This window comes from Oncorhynchus mykiss, chromosome 5 (assembly GCF_013265735.2).
Source record: "Oncorhynchus mykiss isolate Arlee chromosome 5, USDA_OmykA_1.1, whole genome shotgun sequence".
In the NCBI taxonomy this organism is placed as follows: domain Eukaryota; kingdom Metazoa; phylum Chordata; class Actinopteri; order Salmoniformes; family Salmonidae; genus Oncorhynchus; species Oncorhynchus mykiss.
Genome location: NC_048569.1, coordinates 45,989,557 through 46,002,008, shown reverse-complemented (window position 1 = coordinate 46,002,008; position 12,452 = coordinate 45,989,557). Strand labels below are relative to the sequence as shown.

General features: G+C 43.1%; 1 protein-coding gene across 1 annotated transcript; it reads right to left on the bottom strand.

Annotated features, from left to right (window-relative positions):
- Positions 1–6,893: 6,893 nt before the first annotated feature.
- Positions 6,894–9,095, bottom strand: LOC110523949 (cyclin-dependent kinase 5 activator 1-like). Its single transcript, XM_021603112.2, has one exon. The coding sequence runs from the start codon at positions 7,863–7,865 to the stop codon at positions 6,906–6,908; it is 960 nt and encodes a 319-aa protein (XP_021458787.2). The 5' UTR covers positions 7,866–9,095; the 3' UTR covers positions 6,894–6,905.
- Positions 9,096–12,452: the final 3,357 nt, after the last annotated feature.

Genomic DNA, 12,452 nt, shown 5'->3' with positions numbered 1-12,452 from the left:
GGTCAGTCTGAAAGTGTTCTGTTCTGTTCTGTGTGTGTGTGTGTGTGTGTGTGTGTGTGTGTGTGTGTGTGTGTGTGTGTGTGTGTGTGTGTGTGTGTGTGTGTGTGTGTGTATATATGTGTGTGTGTGTGTGTGTGTGTGTGTGTGTGTGTGTGTGTGTGTGTGTACGTGTACAGTGCCTTCACAAGAATTCATACCCCTTGACTTATTCCACATTTTGTTGTGCTACATCCTGAATTCAAAATTGAATAGTTTTTTCTCTCTCTCACCCATCTACACACAATATCCCATAATGACAAAGTGAAAACATGTTTTTAGAAATGTTTATTGAAATTGATTGAAACTGAAATACAGAACTACTGTATCTCATTTACAATAGTACTGTAGTCAAACCCCCGAGTCAACACATGTTAGAATCACCTTTGGCAGTGATTACAGCAGTGAGTCTTTCTGGGTAAGTCTCTAAGCGCTTTGCCCACCTGGATTGTAAAATATTTGCACATTATTATATTTACAATTCTTCAAGCTCTGTAAAGTTGGTTGTTGATCATTGCTAGACAGCCATTTTCAAGTCTTGCCATAGATTTTCCAGCCAATTTAAGTCAAAACTGTAACTCGGCCACTCAGGAACATTAAACGTTGTCTTGGTAAGCAACTCCAGTGTATATTTGGCCGTGTGTTTTAGGTTATTATCCTGCAGAAAGGTGAATTTGTATCCCAGTGTCTGTTAGAAAGCAGACTGAAGCAGGTTTTCCTCTAGGATTTTGCCTGTGCTAAGATCTATTCAGTTAATTTTTATCCTTAAAAATGTCCTATCTGCCAATGACGAGTATAACCATAACATGATGCATCCTCGACCATGCTTGAAAATGTGAAGAGTTGCACTCAGTGATGTGTTGCCCCAAACATAGTGCTTTGTATTCAGGACATAGAGTACATTCCTTTTCCACATTTTTAGCAGTTTTACTTTAGTGCCTTATTGCAAACAGGACACATATTTTGGAATATTTTGTATTATGTACAGGCTTCCTTCTTTTCATTTAGCTTAGTATTGTGGAGTCCCTACAATGTTGTTGATCCATCTTCAGTTTTCTCCTATCACAGCCATTAAACTGTTTTGTTTTAAAATCACCATTGGCCCTAATGGTGAAATCCCTGAGCGGTTTCCTTCCTCTCGGCAACTGAGTTAGGAAGGACGTCTGTATCTTTGTAGTGACTGGGTGTATTCATACACCATCCAAAGTGTAAGTAACATCTTCACCATGCTCAAAATAATATTCAATATATATTTTTTTTTACCCCATATCCAATTGGTAGTTACAGTCTTGTCCCATCGCAGGTCGAGAGCCATGCGTCCTCCAAAACACGACCCTGCCAAGCTGCACCGCTTGTTGACACACTGCCAGCCGCACCAATGGGTCGGCGGAAACACCGTACAACTGGCGACCGTGTCAGCGTGCATGCGCCCGGCCCGCCACAGGAGCTGCTAGAACGTGATGGAACAAGGACATCCCAGCCGGCCAAACCCTCCCCTAACCCTAACCATAGCTCTCCCGGTCGCAGCCGGCTGTGACACAGCCCGGGATCGAACCCGGATCTGTAGTGATGCCTCAAGCACTGCAGCTCTTGAGACTGCTGCGTACACTCGGGAAGTCTTTTTTTATCTACCAATAGTTGCCCTTCTTGAAAAATCTCCCTGGTCTTTGTGGTTGAATCTGCGTTTGCTCGACTGAGGGACCTTACAGATAATTGTATATGTGGGACAAATAGATGAGGTTGCCATTAAACAATCATGTTAAACACTATTATTGCACACACAGTCGATGCAAACATAATTCCACTTTGACATTATAGGGTATTGTGTGTAGGCAAAGTGACACAAAATCTACATTTAATCCATTTTAAATTCAGGCTGTAACAACCACAAAAATTGGAAAAGGTCAAGGGGTGTGAATACTTTCTGAAAGCACTGGATGTACACACACGTACACTGAGAGCATGTTTGCATGCAAAAGTGAGAGACTATGCTAAAGCACTGACTGAGCACGTCTGTGTGAATGCATCATTGTCTCGAGCCTGAGAGTGAACGTGTATTCTATTCTATTTCGATGTGAAAGCTAAACTGCAATGGTCTCCTGAGCCATGTGTACGTGCCAGTAGTTGTGTGAGACTTGTCTGTGAAAAAGCCCCGAGCTGGGCCAGTGGTGTATTTATTTGGCACCTCTCTCAGTCCGACCAGGTGATGTGCCCTTGTACGGAAGGTCACTCGATGCTGTCAGTTCCCTTTTCCTCTCCGGATATTCCCAGCATTCTACGGGCCAGCGGAACGCAGCGCAGAGAGCAGCCGGGAACTCTGGGAACCAGGAGCAGGAAGCTAGCACCGCTCCAGTTGTTCCTTGGTTGGGCCAATCGGAGCAAAGCAGAGCCGGGGAGGAGAGGTGGCGGAGAGGGCTTGATGCTGGGGCTAGGTGGGAGTACTCGAGGGCTGCAATTGTTACTGGAGCCACATCTCCCTCTGCTGATTATTGATTCACACACCTCAGACCTAACCCACAATGACCCACATGTATTTTTTTTTTTAGTTTTTTTATAGTTTGTAAACAATGAATTCCTCTACTGGGACAAAAAAATATTTAATTGACTTTTAAATGAGATGTTAGTTGTTGGCTATCAATGAATCATCTGCAATAGCCTTATGACCAATACCACTGGTGATTTTAGCATGTAGATCTTGGTGGGGCAAACAAAAACAAAAACATGTGATGCGTGCCAGGAAAGCACAACACAGCACTAAACAATACATTCATTGCCCACAAACTGTTAGGGCCTACATAAAGCTGTCCCAACAGCAGTCCCAAAACCTTACCAATGCTACACCTGGCTATCAGCGAAACAGCTCATTCAGCCTCATTTATGCCTATTGCTATGGCATAAGGGGACGACTGGCGTATATTAGGCAACCCGTAATTTCGATTAAGACATGAATGAGCGAGCTAGGACGGGCGTAGTCAATATAACTATTTGTTCAACACTTTTGGAATGTACAGCGACAGAATTCAGAACATGGGCTGTTCTTACAGTATTCTCCCTGTACACCAAGTCAGAACTCACTCCTTTTAATGGCACCCTTTTCTTGAGCGTAAAACAATTCACATCTCTTGCCCCCATTAGTTTAACCCAGAGCGCCTTCTCCCGCTGACCAACAGAAACACAAACAATCACAAGACCACTTCTGGTTACCCTCACCAATTCCAGCACTCTGTTTTCACCCACCCCAAAATCACAAATGGATCTGCCAAAAGGCAAGGGTCCACTTTTCCCAAAAACTTCACTCCTACTGTCACAGACTCATCTTTATCCTGACCCTCGGTGCTTCACCACACTTAACACCCATACTTCGCCCATACATTCACTTCAATTTCTCCTCCTGTCTTCTCACCCTGCTTACTCTTTGTACCAATCTTCTTTTACAAACCATCTCCCTTTTTCCCAACATTTTTAACCGACTTCAAGCTCACCGTCTTCCTCCCTCTCTCTCTTAGACCTCATCTTACTCTCTTTTTCCATCCATTCCTCCTCCGTATGATAATACTATGATAATGATGATGATATCCTCCTCCGTATGATAATACTGCACTTCTCCTGACACATATCTTGTTCCTTCCTTCTTAAAAGGGAAGCCATTTCACTGGCTGTCACAATCTCCGTACAATCAGCACGAACCCCTCGGGATGTAGCGCTCAACAGTGCATCCCACTTATAAAGCAGCTGCTTTGTCTTGATGTTCGTCTTTATCAATAGCGCTCTTCCAACCACCATCCACCGTCTCGCTTTCCTTTACCCTCCGCCTCCCTCTCCAGCAAGGTGCCCGACCACAGTGATGATGTCATCAAAAGTAAGACAATAGCTGTGTTTGAATACTCATACTAACTGCACTCACCATGCTATTTGTGATGTGAATTGAGAATCTTTGGATTCACCTTGTTGTGCTGTGCTCATTTGAACAGGAAGGTGGCACGGCGGTTCTTCGTGGGCACATTTTGTCATCAAACTTTGACATCAAAGTCTGGCATTCTCTGGATTTATGGTGCTTTCAAGACAACTGGGAACTCAGAAAAAAACAAGGTAGGAATCATGACGTCGGTGATCTTCAGGTCGGAGCTCTAGAAAGAGGCCCGAGTTCTCGACTTGGAACTCAGAGTTCGGTGACTGTTCAAAATGTATTTTCCCAGTCGGACCTCGTTTTTTTCGAATTCCAAGTTGTCTTGAACTCAATGAAGTCTGAGATTTCCCAGTTCCAAGTTTCCAGTTGTTTTGAATGCGACAGAGGTCATGCTGGATTGACAGCATGGCCTATGTTGAATGTTTATCCTTTTAAGCTTGGAAAAGAGACCCTTAAACCCAGACTTGGACCACACCCCCTCTCCACTGAATAGCAGTCTAGTGATTGCTTTGCAATGCTTGCAGTTAGACACGGAGTCCTTCCAAACCACTCATTGTTGAATTTGCGATTTCCAAATTGTTGTGTAATGTTTATGTCCAATGGCCGATGATCACAATACGATTTATCTATCATTTCTCTTCATAATGTCTCTTAATGTGACAAAGATTTAAAAGGATTTCCCAGTAGATTGTCAACTTGATTCATGATGATGAAGATTTTGAAAGTTTTATGTTGACATGATCAGTCCAATCAAAGTTACAGTAGATGTGATGTGATTTGACGTTATTTTTTTCTGTGGCCAATGACCTTGATCCTTCTTGGATGGGCACTTCTAATGTAACTCTATGGCTGCACCCAATGTGCTTACATTTTTGAGCTCTCCCCATAGATTTTGTGGTGAGGGAGTGTCCCTATGAGTGACAGAACACTGAGTCAATCATGTCGCAACTAGAGAACATTACCAATCGCCACCACAGAAAGCACTGAGCTAGGCTGAAACACTTGCATTTTGGGGATGCCTTACTCAAGAAAGCAAAAAAAGTGACCATGTTTGTATGCAGCTTTATTAACTGTTTGCAAACTGATATGTGACATATATTAATGTCCAAAAAACATGCAAAACAGGCACACCAACAACAACAAAAAAATAAATCCTATGTAGCCTTGTTTACAAGTTCAAACACTTGAATCTGAGATGTAATCAGGGGTGTGTCACGCCCTGACCTTAGAGATCCTTTTTATTCTCTATTTTGCTTAGGTCAGGGTGTGACTAGGGTGGGTAGTCTAGTTTTTTCATTTCTATGTTGGCCTGGTATGGTTCCTAATCAGAGACAGCTGTCTATTGTTGTCTCTGATTGGGGATCATATTTAGGCAGCCTTTTCCCACTGTTTTTTTTGTGGGATCTTGTTTTTGTATTGTTGCCTTTGAGCACGACAAAGCTGCACGTTAGTTTCTTTGCTCTTTATGGTTTTTGTGCCGGTTCTCATAATGAAAGATGATGAACCCAAACCACGCTGCACTTTGGTCCAATTCATGCAACAACATTCGCGATAGGGTGAAAGTAAGGCGATATGGTCCGGTATGGCGTCCCGTAAAATAAATTAGGTGGGTATGCCATACCGGTAAAACGTGAGCCTTTCACAATTAATAAAACATGTCCAGAAGACTATAGGCTATTATACCATTATTTAACATTACTGCATGTCAGACGCAATTAGTGAATTGATCGGAAACCGAAACCGAAACCGGCAAAAAAGTATTTAGTCAGCCACCAATTGTGCAAGTTCTCCCACTTAAAAAGATGAGAGAGGCCTGTAATTGTCATCATAGGTACACTTCAACTATGACAGACAAAATGAGGAAAAAAAATCCAGAAAATCACATTGTAGGATTTTTTATGAATTTATTTGCAAATTATGGTGGAAAATAAGTATTTGGTCACCTACAAACAAGCAAGATTTCTGGCTCTCACAGACCTGTAACTTCTTCTTTAAGAGGCTCCTCTGTCCTCCACTCGTTACCTGTATTAATGGCACCTGTTTGAACTTGTTATCAGTATAAAAGACACCTGTCCACAACCTCAAACAGTCACACTCCAAACTCCACTATGGCCAAGACCAAAGAGCTGTCAAAGGACACCAGAAACAAAATTGTAGACCTGCACCAGGCTGGGAAGACTGAATCTGCAATAGGTAAGCAGCTTGGTTTGAATAAATCAACTGTGGGAGCAATTATTAGGAAATGGAAGACATACAAGATAATCACCCTCGATCTGGGGCTCCACGCAAGATCTCACCCCGTGGGGTCAAAATGATCACAAGAACGGTGAGCAAAAATCCCAGAACCACACGGGGGGACCTAGTGAATGACCTGCAGAGAGCTGGGACCAAAGTAACAAAGCCTACCATCAGTAACACACTACGCCGCCAGGGACTCAAATCCTGCAGTGCCAGACGTGTCCCCCTGCTTAAGCCAGTACATGTCCAGGCCCGTCTGAAGTTTGCTAGAGAGCATTTGGATGATCCAGAAGAAGATTGGGAGAATGTCATATGGTCAGATGAAACCAAAATATAACTTTTTGGTAAAAACTCAACTTGTCGTGTTTGGAGGACAAAGAATGCCTCACTGTATGTATAGTGCGTATGTTGTGTATGTATAGTGCATGTGTGTGTGTGTGTGTGTGTGTGTGTGTGTGTGTGTGTGTGTGTGTGTGTGTGTGTGTGTGTGTGTGTGTGTGTGTGTGTGTGTGTCTGTGCTAATGTTTGTTTTGCTTCACAGTCCCTGTTGTTCCATAAGGTGTTTTTTTTAACCCTCACATTAACCCTTAAAATCTATAAATCATCTTTTCCCATCAAAGCTCACCCTCTTCCCCCTCCCTCAACCAATCCTCCTCCCTCCCATTTTGAAATGTCAGACTGTAGTTGGCACCCGCCCTCCCCTGGCCCCTATACCCAAGGTCCCTCACTGAGTGCTGTACACACCGCTGAGCAGGCGGCTCTTCTTCTCCTCCTTCTGGCTCTCGTTCTTCAGGTCAGCAAAGACCTGGGAGAAGAAGTTAGGGTCTGTGTTCATCTGGAGCATCTTGACACTCATCAGATTGGTGATGGTCATGCAGCGGATCCAGAAGGTCTGCCTGCAGGTGTCCACCAGGAAGGGTTTCAGGGGGTAGGCGATCTCGTTGCCCATGTAGGAGCAGGTTGTATAGAGGCAGGTGAGCAGCACGGCATGCAGCTCGTGCAAGGTGGCCACCTCGGAGGAAACTGCCTCGCGGCACAGCATGTAGAGGAAGACCACAGCGGCCGGATTGATGCAGCTCTGGTTCTGATAGCAGTTGTCCAGCAGATAACGGTCCACCACCCGCAGCCACAGCACCGGGTCCATGGAAGACATGTCCTGGAGCCGGTAGCAGCGCCGGCACAGGAACTCACCCAGGCAGCGCAGCAGCTCGCCGGTTGTAGCGTGGACCATCACCAGCCTCCTGGGAGTGTCGAGGTCCTGGACGGTCACCCTCTGGGGCGTGTCGGGGGCCGTGTTTGAGTTGGATAAGGGGGCCATCTCGACCAACGAGGCGGCGTTGTTGGAGCTGTTGGAGATGGCTGGAGTGCTCAGGTCCTGGGTGGACAGCTTGTCACAGGACTGAGACTTCTCCAGGGTGAGGGTGGACGGGTTGGAGAAGGACTGAGACTTCTCCAGGTTCTCATTACTCAGATGGGCAATGTTGTTTTGGTTGGTGTTCTCGTGGGCCTGCACCTTCTTGGAGCTCTTCTTCTTCACACTCCGCCTCCATGGTGAGTAGCGCTTCAGAGTCTTGTCTTTTGCGCTCTTACCGGTCTGGACTTCTATCAAGTGGCCCACAGTGTCCGGCCCATCTTTGAAGAGGACTGCCTTCTTGCGGAGCGAGATAGACATTGCGGTTCCCATGGTCAATGGTGCCTGTGGAAAACAAAATGCTTCAATATTAGCAAAATGAAATGCATGGCATCAGTTCAGTTGGCCTAGCTAGCTCAGCTCTGGCTGTCTCTGAAATGGCAACCTATTCCCTATAAAGTGCACTGCTTTTGACCATGGCCCAAAGGGGTCTGATCAAAAGCAGTGCTTTATATAGGAAACAGGGTTCCATTTGGGACAGATTCTAAATCACAGTATTAAGCATAGACATTAGTGCTCTGTGTTTATAAACAAGAGCAATATAACATTCCAAAGCGAAACAAAAATATTACTCACTGATTTCAAGTTGATATGTGAAAAAGTTATAAAGATATTTTGTATATTTTCTTTGTTAATTGAAAGGTAAAGACGGGTTGTCCAGTGCTTTGAGTTCAAGGCTGTTATGGTTGTGACCATCAGAATTGTCCAAGGTTCTGAAATCGAGTTTCCACGTCGTAATAAAGAAGTATGTCATAGAGGCGATTTTGTGAAAGATTATAAGTTTGATGTTGGCAAAAATAAATAAATAAACAAATAAAGAAAGTGACGTTCCCCGTGATAGAATTTGCCTCATATTTGATACAGCCCAGCTCAATAATTTGAAAACGAAATAACCTCTGAGTGTCTGCTACGTCACGGCGTTACATTTCTGTCATCAGTGGCTGAATAACATGTATCTGGCGAGTGTTTTGCATGGATCTCAATGGTCTGTCAAATTATATTGGCAGCTCTGTCAGGCTCCCGCTTATCTCGTTCACCAGCAGACTATTCTTCCGCCTAAATTGTGCTTTAGTAAATTCACTTCAGCAATCTACTCCAATAATGCGCATTTAGCCTGGGGACGAATATTTGCGCGCCTATAATCGCTATTTGAAGTGGGGAGCATACAGGCCTTCTTCTATGTCAGGCCTGACTGGAGGGCTAGCTTAAAATGCGCTATAAAATTAGGATAAATTGCATTTTCATTTAAAACGCAACATAAGAATCAGCACTAGCTGAATTAAAAGTGTATACAACTTCATTCAAACGTTTTTTTAAAGAATTTAAAAAATCATACAACAGTTGATCCAATACTAGACTAAGCTCGGTTTGAATATTCAAGTACCTCCCCATCCCTAATTGCTGTCCCAATATATTATCAATATCTCACAAACTCAAATCTCTCTCCCTGTGTGTGTCTGTCTGTAGGAGATATTGGGTCAGTGCAGTAGAGAGCAGGCGTTTAATACCATCCTGTTCTCTGGGTAACACTAAGACAACTGATTTTGTAATGTAAATATCACTGTAAATCTGCATGAACATGACACACACACTGGAAAACTCTTGTTTCCATGGTTACTGGTACTTTACTTGAGAATGTATATATTTTCTTACTTTTACTTCTACTTGACAACATTCAGAAAGAAAAGATGTGCTCGTTACATTTCCAATGCTCAGGCAGGACAGCAAAACGGTCAAATTCATACACTTATTAAGAGAACTCATCCCTACTGCCTCTGATCTGGTTTGTAAAGTATTGTTAGACTGTGCCCCTGGCTTTCCATAAATAAATTAAAACAAGAACATCTGTTTTTGAAATCTAATTTTACTGCTTGCGTCAGTTACTTGATGTGGAATAGAGTTCCATGTAGTCATGGCTCTATGTAGTACTGTGTGCCTCCCATAGTCTGTCCTGGACATGGGGACTGTGAAGAGACCTCTTGTGGCATGTCTTGTGGGGTATACATGGGTGTCCGAGCTGTGTGCCAGTATTTTAGACAGACAGCTCGGTGCATTCAACATGTCAATCCCTCTCATAAATAAAAGTAGTGATGAAGTCTATCTCTCCTCCACTTGCAGCCAGGAGAGATTGGCATGCATATTATTAATATGAGCTCTCTGTGCACATCCAAGGGCCAGCAGTGCTGCCCTGTTCTGAGCCAATTGCAATTTTCCTAAGTCCCTTTTTGTGGCACCTGACCACATGACTGAACAGTAGTCAAGGTGCGACAAAACTAGGGCCTGTAGGACCTGCCTTGTTGATAGTGTGTTTAGAAGGCAGGGCATCGCTTTATTATAGACAGTCTTCTCCCCATCTTAGCTACTACTGCATCAATATGTTTTGACCATGACAGTTTACAATCTAGTGTTACTCCAAGCAATTTAGTCATCTCAATTTGCTCAATTTCCACATTATTTATTGCATTAGAGTTTAGTGAGTGTTTTGTTCCAAATACAATGCTTTTAGTTTTAGAAATATTTAGTGCTAACTTATTCCTTGCCACCCACTCAAACTAACTGCAGCTCTTTGTTGAGTGTTGAAGTCATTTCAGTTGTCGTAGTAGCTGACGTGTATAGTGTTGAGTCATCCGCATACATAGAAACTCTGGCTTTACTCAAAGTCAGTGGCATATCGTTAGTAAAAATGGAAAAAAAACAAGTGGCCTAGACAGCTACCCTGGGGAATTCCTGATTCTAACTGGATTATGTTTGATAGGCTTCCATTAAAGTAACAAGTAACTCTTTACCCACATTATAGCAGTGGGTGTAAAGCCATAACACAAATGTTTTTCCAGCAGCAGACTATGACCAATAATGCCAAAAGCTGCACTGAAGTCCAACAAGACAGCCCCCACAATAATTTTATCATCAATTTCTCTCAGCCAATCATCAGTCATTTGTGTAAGGGCTGTGATTGTTGAGTGTCCTTCCCTATAAGCATGCTGCAATTCTGTTGTCAATTTGTTTACTGTAAAACAGCATTGTATCTGGACACAATTTATTCCAGACGTTTACTAAGGGTTGGTAACAGGCTGATTGGTCGGCTATTTGAGCCAGTAAAGGGGGCTTTACTGTCACGCCCTGATCTGTTTCACCTGTTCCTGTAATTATCTCCACCTCCTCCAGGTCTTGCTTATTTTCCCCAGTGTATTTATCCCTGTGTTTCCTGTCTCTGAGTGTCAGTTCGTCTTGTATGTTTGTCAAGTTTTGACCCCTGCCTGACTGGAATACTTTCCCGCCTGCCTGATCATCCTGCCTGCCCTGATCTTGATTCTGCCTGTCCTTCGGTACCGTTTGGACTCAGTTTTTGACCGTTTTGCCTGTCCATGACTATTCTCTTGCCTTACGCTATTGAATTAAGAAATATTGTAAGACTTCAACCATCTGCCTCCTGTGTCTGCACCTGGGTCTCGCCTTGTGTCATGATATTTACTGTTCTTGGGTAGCGGAATGACTTTAGCTTCTCTCCAGGCCTGAGGGCACACACTCTCTTTTAGGCTTAAATTGTGGCAATAAACCCTCAGTAATTTTCCATCTAGATTGTCAGACCCAGGTGGCTTGTCATTGTTGATAGACATTTTTTTCCACCTCTTCCACACTGACTTTACGTAATTCAAAAGTACAATTCTTGTCTTTCATAATTTGGTCTGATATACTTGGATGTGTAGTGTCCGCGTTTGTTGCTGGCATGTCGTCCCTAAGTTTGCTTATCTTGCCAATGGAAAAAGTCATTAAAGTAGTTTGCATTATCAGTGGGCTTTGTGATGAATGAGTCATCTGATTCAATGAATGAAGAGGCCGAGTTATCTTCTTTAACCAAAATTTCATTTAAGGTGCCCCAAAGGTTTTTACTATCATTCTTTATATTATTTCTTTGTTTCATCGTGTAGTTTCTTTTTATTTAGTTTAGTCACATTTCTTGATTTGCAGTACCTTTGCCAATCAGTTGGGCTGCCAGACTTAAATACAGAAATAAATACAATAATAGGTTAAAATAAATAGGTTAAAACACCAGAAAGCATGATTTGGCCACAGAGGATCATTAGCTTCTTTTTTTTAAAAGCTGTGGAATGTTTTACATCACATAGCCTACAGTCGGAAGGGCCCACCGTTTGGGTAGCAAGTGCTGCAAATACCAAATAGATGATTGTTGAGTTGTGACTGTCAGGGATAAGCTGAGAGACCCAGCCAGGCATGTCGCAATCATTTTAAAATACAATCAAGGAAAAACTGTTTTTGGACAATATTTCCTCCTCCAAGGTAGATAGACATCCTATTGTGTTCGTGTAACCCTTTTTGTCAAAATAAGAAAACATTGTTTGTATTGATCTGTTTGTCAGTGTCAGCAGAGTAGGCTACCCTGTAATTGTTCTACATAAAAAAGAAAAAGTGTGCGCCCAATTGGGTGTCCTGTATCTGTAAGAAATTAAATCTGTTCTCCCCCCTGGATGTAATATACACCTCAATTAGGCTTTTAGAAATCCTCATTATTTAGTTAAATTATTTAATATTTTTATTTCTATAGACCGCACATTTTCTCGCTCGGAACTTCTAATGCGAGTGGGACGGGTGTGGCTTCGTGATCACAAGATGATCACAGATGATCACAAGAGCAGCCAGCTGATCACTGATTTGACAGCTCCAATGCAGTTCCACCTCAGACACAGCTAAAACCATCAGCCATGCTGGTGTTGGTTTTCGCCAATTAAAGCTTATTCTGATTGAATCTAGGCCTACTAGTGCTATCGCACTGTAGCGCAGCTCTTCAGCGCTACAGATTGAATTGAGCACTCGGTGTTCCAAGCAAGAGAAGCATAATGT

Coding starts and splice junctions, on each gene's coding strand:
- LOC110523949 (XM_021603112.2), bottom strand. CDS start 7,865: ATGGGAACCGCAATGTCTATCTCGCTCCGCAAGAAGGCAGTCCTCTTC.